The sequence below is a fragment of the Talpa occidentalis genome, unplaced genomic scaffold (assembly GCF_014898055.3).
Source record: "Talpa occidentalis isolate TD23 unplaced genomic scaffold, MPIMG_talOcc4v2.1 talOcc4.16, whole genome shotgun sequence".
In the NCBI taxonomy this organism is placed as follows: domain Eukaryota; kingdom Metazoa; phylum Chordata; class Mammalia; order Eulipotyphla; family Talpidae; genus Talpa; species Talpa occidentalis.
This window is the reverse complement of record NW_023601653.1, coordinates 12,723,648-12,735,887: the sequence shown is the minus strand read 5'-3', so window position 1 is coordinate 12,735,887 and position 12,240 is coordinate 12,723,648. Positions and strand designations below refer to the sequence as shown.

The window sequence follows — 12,240 nt, the reverse complement described above, 5'->3', positions numbered from 1 at the left end:
GAGATACCAGTGCTCCTGGTGTTGGCCCATTTAAAGAAACTCTGCTCATGGAAAGAGGAACCAGCAAAGGTTCTGTGTATCTTGAGGAGCTGAAAACGATTTGGAAATTTCAGGAGCTGTGATTGCATAGCTATTTTTCACCCAGGACACATGCTACATTTTGGAGCTGAGTAGAAGCCTGAGGATCCTCAGTCCAGAAGACTTAGATCCCCTGTGGTTTCACATTATTTAGAAAACAAGGCTCTGCTTGAGGAGTGGGAACTGCTTCAAATACATGACTGTCTCCAAGATATCTGCTACAGTGCAAAATGCAGTGGGGTAGGGGTACCAAAGAGTGGTCTATAAAAATCTGTGAAAGATAAACTAAATCTCCATGATTTTTAGATCAAAGACTATAGAGATTCATAAGATTCTCAGTTCAAGTTCTGGGGAGGGTATTTCCTGACAATGAGGTAAGAGTCAGGATTCATATATGAGTAATGACAACTATAATTCAGCTCTCATCCAGGTCAGCCCCTGAATGCTTTGAGGTTCTCTTTCCATCACTGTGTCTGCCCAACAGAGACAGGAGAAACTCTTCTTGATAGAAAACTTCCGGAGCCTCTAGTTCCCCTGTACACATTATCCTGCATGAAATAAAATATACTGAACATGAGAAGAGAGAGGAAGATTTGTCCTTTAATCAAGTCAAGAGAAAAAAATAACATTAGAGGCAGACTCACAATTTATCCAGATATTAGAACTAGCTGACAAGGAATTAAAAGAAATTTTAACATGTGAAGTATCAGAAGAAAGGATGGGAAAATTAGATGAAAAATTGGGGAATTCCAATAGAAAAGTGATTAAAACCTATGAAACAACTAATTAGACATTCCAGAACTAGAAAACCACCTAAAATTTTAAGAACTCCTAGATGGGATCAATAGTAAACTATCAATGGATTAAAAAAAAAAAAAAACAAACCTCCAAACTAAAGCAAAGAGAATAAAAGAATTAAAAAGCTGAGACAAGATAATTGTCATTATTCCCGAAAGCTTAACTTGTTCTTTCACATCATTAGTAGTTGCAAGACATGGGGAACAGATGCAGTTTCCTTTACTTACATAAAGGTGCCTTGGATTCCAATATTATGGACCCAGGAAACAAAACTGTCCTAGAGTCCTTTGAGAACCCATCTGTAGCATATGAAACAACCACAAGACTTAATTGTAAACTTTTGTTCTAGAGCAGTGTTCTACAACAGAAGTTTCTCTGGAAATGTCCTGTGTCTGTGCTGTCCAGTATTATAGGTGCTAGCCACTGGTGGCTATTGAACAATTGATGTGTCTACTGCAGTGAAATTTTAAATTTTGTTTAGTTTTAACTAACTGCACATGGCTAGCAGATTATTAAACATTTGCAGTTTTATGGGGTTAAAGATACACTGAAATGGAATACCTAAAGACCCATGATAAATAGAGAAAATGGCCCTCTGACCACTGAGAAATTAGAATAAATAGGATTTAAGTAAGCAGAGAGAATGGAAGGGAACATTTCAGGCTGAGGAAAAAAGCTGCTGAAAGTATTAGATTGTCATAGTAGTAAAAAGATACTGTGTATTGGGGTAGTTAGGCAAAATAATAATGTGGGTCAAGGGAAGTGTGGCTTTTCTGGTTTTAAGTAAGGCTTATTATAAAAATATGTGTATGAGACCCTGACAAAGGCAGAATATTTAAGAACTTGAAAGAACTGTCCCAGCCTACTTCTCTCATTTCTGTATCATATGGTTTCCTTACTTTCTATTAAGAATAGGCTCTATTCTGTAGATTTTTTCCTGTCTCTATGCTTTTGCTTACTTATAATTTCCATGCCTTCAAACCTTCCACAGACAAAAACTCCCTTACTCATGGACAAGTTTTCCTCAAATATTGGTGGACTGGCTGCAAGAATATAAATGGAAGCCCCTGGTGTACCCCCAGGCCCTCTGCAGCCTTGGTTCTGTACCATACTTTTAGGGACACTCTACCAAGAGGTACCCACAGCCTATTTCCCATCACCTTTGCCATTAACAGCCTTCAGTCTAGAGGAAGAGGTCAGTATAGCCCAATGCCTAGGGCAGTTTGATCAGGGAATGCTGGAGCCCCAGCTACTTGAAACAGGATATAAAAGGAAGGTCATGATCGCCTATTGACTCTGTGCTCCTCTAGAGGGATACAGAAGGGCCAGACCACACCCACTTGCAAACTAAGAGTTTGGTTGTAGGACTTAGCTTGTTTTTGGAGAGGCAGACAATAAACAAAACAGGAAAGGGAAATTATATGATATGTTAGGAGGTTATCAGCGTTACCAAGTGAAACAAAGTTGGGGAGGGGAATAAGGAAACTTTCTCTGCATATTTTTTTTAAAGATTTATTTATTTATACAAGAATGGGGTACAGGCCAGATGCGCGGGAGGGTGAGAGGATTCACCAGAGACAGAGCGGGGAACAGAACAGGCAGACTGACAAAATACACTGCTGAGGGGAGCAGCGGGCGAGCCAGGAGAGGTCTGCCACACCATGTGGGACCTTCATTGGCCAGCCGGGATCGAACCTGTGCTGCAGAGGCTGCGGACAGCTTCACAGCGTGGTGCTCAACCGCTTGCGCCACCAGGGGAGGGCCTGTGCATATTTGTTTTTTAATCAGATGATCTGTAGAGGTGATCTTTGAGATCTTTGAGAAGGTGACATTGAACAAAGACTTTAAAGAAGTGAGCAGCATTTTTCATTAGAATGAAAATGGGATACTTGTATTAGACTACACTAAAATGAAATTTATTTTGGCTGAAATAATGAGGTGGGGATTTATTGAGTACCAACTAAATGTTAAGTGTTATAGAGGACATTCATATCCCTCGACCCGATGAATTCTTGTTCAGCTTTGGAGGACATCATTTTTTAGACCATACTCCTAGTGGTCAATAACAGGGTTTGTATTCAGGTATGAGACTTCAAGGTTTGTGCTCTTTCCAAAGAGTAAATATAAATAAGTGTATAATCATTATAATTATGAGTTCTGAAAGCATAATGTGACTGCTCTGGTCAGAAATATTTTATTTCTGCTATTCAGTAAAGTAAACAAAATGTCCCTGATGAAGAAATGGATCATTAACTATATTTACAAATTAAATTCATAAGCCCTTTAGGATAGCAAGTCTCTGTTCTTTTGAAAATGTGATGGTATAAGAAAAAAAGATGCATTTAGAATATTTATTTTTAGTTACCTATTTAATAGGTATGTTGAGAATAATTTCCTTTTTCAAACTGTTGATAAATTTATCAGTATAGAACTTTAATTTTCTTTTTAGTACAGCTAACTCTGATGGTGTCTGTGACTTTTCAATATTTTGACTCATTCATCTTAATTTAACTGGAGTCAAGCTTTCCTATGTGAAGTATTATTTTCCTCAAACTGGGAATCTACTAATAATTTTAATTTAAAAAGAGCTTGTGGCAAAAGGACTTTTCCAATTCTTGGCAAGTTTGAAGTTCATTGCAATTTTACTGTGGATAGAAATCTTTCCAAAGGGGGAGAAATCACTCTACAAAGGAAAACTTTCAATCCTTTTCTCATGTGACTTGAACTTTTAAAATGATTTTAGCAGCCATGTATGAATCTGGACATTATTCTTAGTTGTTTAGTACTTCAAAAGCACTTTCAAGAGGGAATTGTTTGGCTTATTTGTGATTCCAAATCAAATACACAGAGAGATTTGGAAGATTTGCAACAGGAAGTAATCTCAATTCTATGTAGGCACTTATCTTGTGCAAAAAGTCCCAACTTTTATGAACAAAGGAAAAGCCATCTCTTTTAAGTTATAAATACAAACCAGTGTAGCTTGCATTGTTTTAATAACTAAAATGAAGGAGCTGATTGTAAATTCATTTTTTGAGTTATATTACTAGAGTCTTTCTAGAATTGGCCTGGTCCTTAGAAATCAAATTCAGCAGGTTTCTTACTCTATAGGAATACTCTCTTTATATGTTGTTACATTAACCACTGCATGCAATTAACACAGATCTCTAGAGCTTATGTGGCCCTTTCATATTTTTAGCTTCATTTAAACTTGACAGTACTGTGAGGAAGACATTACTCCATAGATAAGAGAGAGATTTATATCCAGGATCATCTGATTAGTAAGGGAGAGAGCCAGTATTTGATGCCACTATTTTGGCAATAGATTTGGTCCCTTTCACATCACATCATCTTGGCTTTTTTGTGCTGATTTCTTTACTGAACATCACATTGTAGGCTCCCATCAAGATCATGATCAGTGAAACTTGCTTGGTCTTTCGAAAAGTTATTTTTAAGTAAGGTCTCCTCATCCTGTACATCTGTATTTGATATTTTGAACTTGATTGTGGGACTTTGTTACTCTTCATTCATTTTCATCTTAATATTTTCAACTGAATGGCTAGCCTTCTGAAATTTTTTCACTCTTGATTCTGTTGTCCAGTTTATTGAATATTTCTCCCAACTATGTGTCAACAGCAAATTTTATAAATAAAATATTTTTGTGAGTAGAGAAGCCACACTACTGATTTCCTTGGTATGGTGTGTGCCTGTAACATAGTTGGGACTTAGTAAGTGATTAAAAAGAGATTTTTGTAAAGCACAGGGAAAAGAAAGCTCATGTATAACATCTTATAAAAAGAAAGAAAGACCCTCAGTGTAATTACTCTCAGTTTTACTTCTTTTGGACATAAGTATCCCACAGTATCCAGTATCTCCACAGGACAGTGTAGTTCTTGCTTATGTATTATATGTTTATAATAATATTTTTATAGTAAATAAATGGTTTTAACTCTTTTCCTTTCACACTTGAACCCATTCTTAGTTTTTAAGTATCCATGGCCTGTGACTCTAATTTTCTCTAATTTCCCTGCTGTCACTAAGGGCTCAACAATTTCTCTGTAGGCCTAGAGAGAGAAAGTGTCCTCAAAAAGAAGGCTGTGGCACTTACTTTGTGACTTTATATAACGAAGAGTTTTACTTGTATGTATGTTAGAAATTAAGATAGTACAACTTTCCAAGGAAATTTGAGAAAACAGCAGTTGTCTGAACTAAATAATGTATTTATGGTATTCTTACGTAGAGTATTTTATGGGTAGTGCTGATGATTGTGCTCGGAGGCTGAAGTCCCCTAAGTGCCAGTGCTTTCTGGGTATAATAAATGTGATCTTAACTAGCTATTTAGCATCCATTTGCCTACCAAACTCTTTATAAGCAATGTGTCTATAATTCTCTATCAACTACAGCTGGTGAAGTGAAAGAAACACGTGAAAAGATAATGTCAACAGCTAATACTAGTTTTGCAGATGGAAATAAAAATTCATGGATAATGTTATAGTAATGATGTCATGTACTACAATGTAAAGTTCACTTGGTTAACAAAATGTATAGAAATAGCTTTATTATTTGCTTTAACTCTATTTATGGAATTACTGAAAGTCTTGGAAGAGCTAGTTAAAAATCTTAAGACTTCACTGTATAATAGTGGTGTTCATATAGATACATAAAGATAATATGTTCTGATTCTAGACATTGTCAAGCCTACTCACTTTTTTTAAAAAATAGTTTTTAATGTTTGCATTCTCACTTTTTTCAATTTTAATATTTTTATGCTTAAAATGGAAGTTAGCAAACTCCAGTTGTCTAATGTTTCATTCTAACAAATTAAACGTAAGTTTTAGAGATCTGGAAACTGGAGGCTCTTATAGATTCTACTAGTCAGAAAAATACAGAATTTGTCATTTTGAGAAAATTTGCTTTCATGAAGCAGATAGTGTGGAGACTATTTTAATTTTTCACCATAGTCAGTGGATTCACTACTATTCCATAGCCATTATGTTTATCTGAGTGTGTTAATGTAGTGCCCTCTGGATACATAACAGGACATATATCTACTTTATATATAACTTTGTGCTGTCTTAGACTTTATGATCTATATCATATACTCTGTAAATAATGTCCACTATAATGTAGTATACTTTAAAGTGTTAAATTTTAAAATTTTCAAAGTCCTTTTTACTTAATCATGTATTTGAAATTTAAACTTACATTTCTTAAAAAAGATTTGGGATGATTTCTAATTACTTAGCAAAATTTTCCCATTATACTTGAATGGGAAGTAGTTATACATTACTAACCAGGTGTAATTTTTGAATTTGTATTATCTATATAAATTACTTTGTTCTGAAATTAATATCTGTCCCTAAAACATAAAACAGCCACTGATTCTATGCTTACAGAATCCATATTCAAAGCTACCTTCTTGTCATCCTATTCAGTGGTTAAGAATTGAAAGCATTCTGATTTTCTCCTAATTATGATGTTTAAAGATAAAGACAAGAGTATATTCTGAATTTTTTACTATTAAATCATTTGGTTAGATCTTCCTAAAATGAAACCTTTGAACAATGTTTATTTTTCTAAATATTCAAGGTTTGAATCACAAAATGTCTTTCAGTTACCACCTTATCTTTCAGCTTATTTCTCTATTACTTTTCTATTTTCGTATCTTTCACCCCTTATTTCTCTTTTTTGTTTTAGCGTTTCTCCCTTCTTCAATTTCTTGAATTCTATATGCTGTTTTTCCCTAACAGAAGTACTATGTAACTCATAGAATGACAAATTTGTGTTTTTTTATGGCTACGTATATCATGTATATTATTTTTAAGCTTCTAGTAAAACTTATTTTCCAACGTAACTCAGCCACAGAATGTATAATAGCATAGGCCTCTGACAAGTCTAAAATTGATTTTCCTGAATGGTTACAAAAATATCAAAAGTATACATAAAGCTTAACTGAAAAGAACAAAAATACTAGTCATAGCAATACATGAATTTGTAAACTCTGAAGGGTTAGATGTTCCCAATTAATTAAGGGACATTTTTATGATACCATGATTACTATAGAGTATGTTGCTATCTAGATGAAAAAAATAAATAAAAATAGAGAATAAATTGCTTATTTTCTTCTTACTACCTATCACCAGATGAAGCAGTCCTTAATTAGATCCCAGTTTGCTTGTACCTATAAAGATGACTTCATGATAAACAAGGATAAATGGGATTATGTTGATTCAACATCAAACTGTGTACGTGTTCTTCACATGGAAAATGACCTTTCTGGTAAGTGATTTCATTTGAACAATTAAATAACAATTTAATTCTAGTCTACTCATTGATTTTAACTTAAATAATTTTTTCCACAGAGTGTGAAATGTGAAATGTAAAGGCTTATATTTTTAAAGACTTGGGTGTGTTTTTTATTTTTTCACCTGGGTTTAAGTTATATTTTCATGCAATTTTATGTATAGAAATAAATTTGATTTAACTAAATATATTTAAGAAATAATTTGTAGCATTTAAATATTAAATGTTAGGCAGTCAAGTAATGCAAGTATTTGTAGGGATGAGAAGCTATAAAATCATGTGTGATAAGTGCACATTAATGTGTGATAAAGTAGTAATATAGCTGGATTTGTCTTTTTTTTGTTGTTTTTTAAAAGATTTATTTATTTATGCATGTAAGAACTGGGGTACAGGCCAGCTGTGGGGGGTGAGCAGATTCACCAGAGACAGAACGGGGAACAGAACAGGCAGATTGACTGAAATACGCTGCTGGGGGAGCATTGGGCGAGTCAGGAGAGGTCTGCTGTGCCATGTGGGTATCTTCCTGGCCGGGGATCGAACTCATGCTGCAGTGGCTGTGGATAGCAAGGTTGTATCTTAACCCCTTGCGCCACCAGGGAGTTCCCTATAGCTGTATTTGTTAATCATGTCATTTATAGCATTTCAGTGCAAATCATAAATTTTTGAATTTTTTTAGTCATTGTAAAAGTTTATTGTAAAAGTCTCACATGTAATACTATATATTATATAATTCCTTTTCTTTTTTTCATCTTGCGTAACAGATGGTGTAAATTCCTCTGTTGAAAGATCAACAATTGGAACAAGTTCTGGAAATGTTCATCTGGACAGAAGTAAAAATAAAAAAGTAGCAAGAAAATCAAGTAGTCATACAGGAAATAAAAGCTCAAAAAGGAAACAGGTGGATTTGGATGATGAAAATATTCTGGGTGATAATGAATGTGAATCACTACCTCAACATAAAAATGCTACGATACCTAAGACATCAAACAATTTGCAGAATAAATTGGATGTCAAAGTAGCCAAAGTGACAAAAAGCAACAAGTGTTCTGCCAAGAACAAATTGATAACTGGCCAGACAAAGTTAACACAGTTTTTTAGACTATGAATTTGGCATTTTATGTGCTTTAGGTTTATATACATATTATGTATATATAAATAAAACCATTCACCAAAGAGACTTAGTTTTTAAGAGATCAAAGTATAAATTATGATACTTTATCATTTTGGCCTGGAGTATGTGTAAGGTTAGCATGTTAGGCTTTGTTTAAAAAGAAAACTAGTAAGTCGTATTTATGCAGAATATTCACAAAGTTTAATGCACAGGTAAAGCATATCATTTAAGTTAATGGCATATTTTAATACTACTTCTTTTGAGAACAGACATTTTAAAATAATACAAGTCATAGTAACATTAAGGGCTTTTTCCCCCACAGACAATTAAATGATTTTGTTTTCTTCTGGAAAGATGTAGTGGACCAGCAGGTATCAGACTTGCCAACATGGTCGATAGACTCTTCCCAGCATGCACCTGAGCACTGATAAGAAAAAAGAGTTTAAATTGTTTAAAGGAATATTATTATCATACATATTTGCAAGATATAAAAGGATGGCTTTAATATAATTCTGAGTGATTAAAGTTGCAATAACTCATTAAATGCTTTTTAATCCCACATCTTTGGCAGGGGTCACTTAATATTAAATGTAACTGAACCATGGTCTTATTTGATTTTGTTATGATTGGATCCAAATTCAGTTAAACTCAGAGTTCTGTTTTATGGTATTAAGATAGAAGAATTAAATTTTAAAAGACTACTCACTGTCAAAATCTCTCCTTCCTATGGGAAATTTAGCTGAGTTTTCTTCATCCCCAATTTCTCTCTTTTCTTGTGTTGATTCAATATTCTGAACTCCATTTTCAGCTGGAAAAACTACAGATCCTTTTAGTGCAGGGTAAGGTTTTATAGCCAGATTCAGTGGTAGACCATGATTTAAGAAATTATGTTTGGCACCTGCATTCTGTAAAGAAAAGGTTGATTTGTGTTTAACTGTCTTATTGGGAATGGAACTATGATACAATTGTGTAATACTTTCATTGATCAATTCAAAAATGCTCTGCGCTGTTTTTATTCTAAATATACCTTAGAATACAATTTTGGGGGGAGACAAACCCATTTGGAGAAAGAGATGTTGTCCAGGATGGAAAAATAGCCTGTTATATATGAAATTTAATCATTTAATTATCCTAATGTATATTGTGACTATTTGCCCATATTCTGTGAAGTATTAATTTTACTTTTAAAACATTCATTAAAACCATTTAAATTTCCATTGAAATAAAGGACAAGTCACAATGTCACTTACCTTTGAGTTTTTGTTCTCCTCATCATTCATGAAGCTGGTCTCATCATTTCTATATTGTTCCAGGGAAGGAGCAATGACTGATTTTTCTGCAGCATCTACCTTCTGAAAGGCTTTCCCCAGCCTAAATGTATTGAATACCATGTCATCTTCTAAATTTCTTATGGACTTGGATGCTGAAAGTAAAATGCCTTGAGAAAGCAGAGAAAAAGTTAGTATTAATATATAGAAAGGGAAACTCATTTTTGCCATTCTTAGTTTGATGTTGGCATAGAATCAAACGAGGATGTGTAAAATGAAAAATTCTCAAGCTGCTTCATAAATGATTCCTGCCTTTATATACTTTCCAGTTTGAATACAAAGTACTTCAAGGTCTTACCATTTTAGAAATGACTAATCTTTTGTATGCGGCTAATACCTACATTGTTTTGGTTTTAGTGGTGTATTGTTTATCTTGAGTGTGAATTTTCTTAGAATCTGAGTTAAGATCCTTGGTAGAATGCTTTCTGTTGAGTAGATTATAGCCTCTTGAAAATGGGTTCTTTTTAAGGAAGACCACAGGACGTCAGGCTCTCCATATCTTTATTGTTTCCTTCTGTATATTTTGTGATTAAGTAAGATACTGAAGCTAAAGTTATTTCACTCAAGGATATTAAGAAGAAAAGTTTTGTTTACTTTTAATCCTGATTACATTGAAGTAATCTTTAAACTCAATTTTCTTTCATAAATGATTGACATAGTCTTTGATGATTCTAGTATGTGTCTATCAATATTAACAAAAAGTCTTCTGTGCTTTATCTAAAATTGGCCTCCCAGGTGTGTTTTATCTTTGGATTTAGAAAAGAATATTATTTATTAATGAATTTAGCTATTAATGAATAAGTAGGCCATGATGAGAATATTTATATGCTCCATAAACATTAATTTTGGATGAGTACGTTGTATTTTTTTAATTAAACATTATTTCTCATTGTGAAATCACCAAGTAAAAGAATACATTTTTTTTTTTTTAACTGAGGTAACCTTGGTTTACACTATTGCTTGTGTTTTAGAAGTACAGGATCTTCTCCTTCAGGTGTTGTTAGCCACCTTTACCATCAGTGGTACACCCATAGTCCATTGTGCTCTCTTCCTACTTTGTTCTTGTCCCTCTCCCTCGGCCTCTGGGGCTTTATAGATAGCTTTCTAGGGCTGGTTCTTATTTTGACTTTATCTGACTCTTTGTTTGACTTCTCTATATTCCACATATAAGTGATACCATCCAGTATTTGTCTTTCTCCCTCTGACTTGTTTTGCTTAGCATAATGTTGCCACAAATAGCAAAACTTTATCTTTTTGATCACTGAGCAGTATTCCAGTGTGTACACACACATCTTCCTAATCCACTCATCTGTTCTTAGGTACCTAGGTGGTTTCCATGGCACCATAAATAGTGCTGCAATGAACATAGGAGTACTTGTTTTCCCTTTGAATTAGTATTTTTGTGAAAATGCATTTGAATATTTGTCTTATGGTACATATGTACGTTAGTTTTCTAGGTGAATTCCTGGGTGTGGAATTGCTGGGTTATGGATTATTTGCATACTCTGATACCACAGTGTTTCCAGAATAGTATTTACCAATTTGAGCTCCCCGCAGCAGTATATAAGAGTTCCCATTGCTCTGTATTGTAGCTAGCACTTGAGTATCTTACTGCCCTTTTAATTTGTATTTCTCTGTCAAGGGGGGTGGATGTCTTTTCATATATTAAGGAGCCCATTATCTTTCTTCCTATATAAATGCCTTTGAAAAAAATCTTTGTCTATTGTTCTTATTGGGTGGTTTGACTTTTTCTTACTGTTTCATGAGCGTTCTCTGTATATCCTGGATATTAATTCTTTCTTAGTTATATGTGTTGTAATTTTCCCCCTCACTTTGTGACTTTTCTTTCAACCCTGTTACGATGTGTTTTGGTGACTCAGACTGCTTAATTTTAATGTTTAAATTTCTTTTATTTCTCTTTTTGAATATTGTTATTTAGAAATCTCTAACAATCCTGATATCATTAACATATTTCTATATATTCCTAATGTTTAAATTTCTTGACTTTAATATTTAAATTTTTAATTCATCTGTTTTTTGTGTATGATATGAGATATATTTGTCTTCTATCCCAGGACATATAGATCATTAAAACCAGGAGCTATGCTACCAGAAATTCACAGACTCTTTCAGAGAAAATGCTGCCTCTAATCCTTGTTAACTCCTGTGGATTACTGTACTTTCTCTTTTATAGCCTCCTAAGGTTTCCCTTAATTTACCACCAGCTCAATTTCAGACATACTTTATAAAAGATGTCCTCATCTAGTATTTTGAGGTACTTTTTATTGAGAGGTAGGTGTTCTTTATACAAGTAGTCTGCCATATTGTTGGAAATTCTTCTTTGGAAAACTGTCAGGAATTTGAATCTTCAATACCTAAAATTTATATGTATCACATATTATTTCCTTTTTAACTCTCTTGTTATGGGACCATATTTCAAGCTCTTTATACTATTTAATATTCTGATTTCTATAAATACATCTTGTCAAGGATGGGAATAGTTATCAGTTGATTCTCTTGGGGACTATTTAAATAATCTTATTAGGCAGATGTTTTTTGAGAGTGCATTTATAAATGACTCTGAAATTCTTTGACTTCTTTTCTCTTAGAGCTTCTTCATCTTTT

At 33.7% G+C, this 12,240-nt stretch overlaps 2 protein-coding genes across 4 annotated transcripts in view; one reads left to right on the top strand and one right to left on the bottom strand.

Annotated features, from left to right (window-relative positions):
- Window positions 1–9,767, top strand: part of PARPBP (PARP1 binding protein) — a 43,641-nt gene extending 33,874 nt beyond the window's left edge. For 2 of the 3 annotated variants that reach the window (XM_037513768.1, XM_037513767.2), the window contains exons 10-11: window positions 7,017–7,152; window positions 7,938–9,767. In XM_037513768.1, coding sequence (XP_037369665.1) covers window positions 7,017–7,152; window positions 7,938–8,281 — 480 coding nt within the window. In that variant the 3' untranslated portion in view covers window positions 8,282–9,767. Of the gene's footprint in view, window positions 1–7,016; window positions 7,153–7,937 lie in introns of those variants that run through there. The other variant, XM_037513769.2, reaches the window with a different exon arrangement.
- PMCH (pro-melanin concentrating hormone) overlaps window positions 8,986–12,240 on the bottom strand; it is a 34,871-nt gene continuing 31,616 nt past the window's right edge. The window contains exons 2-3 of the mRNA XM_037515179.1: window positions 9,538–9,725; window positions 8,986–9,192 (exon numbers count right to left, since the gene is read on the bottom strand). Of these exons, the coding sequence (XP_037371076.1) occupies window positions 8,986–9,192; window positions 9,538–9,725 (395 nt within the window). The remainder of the gene's footprint in view (window positions 9,193–9,537; window positions 9,726–12,240) is intronic.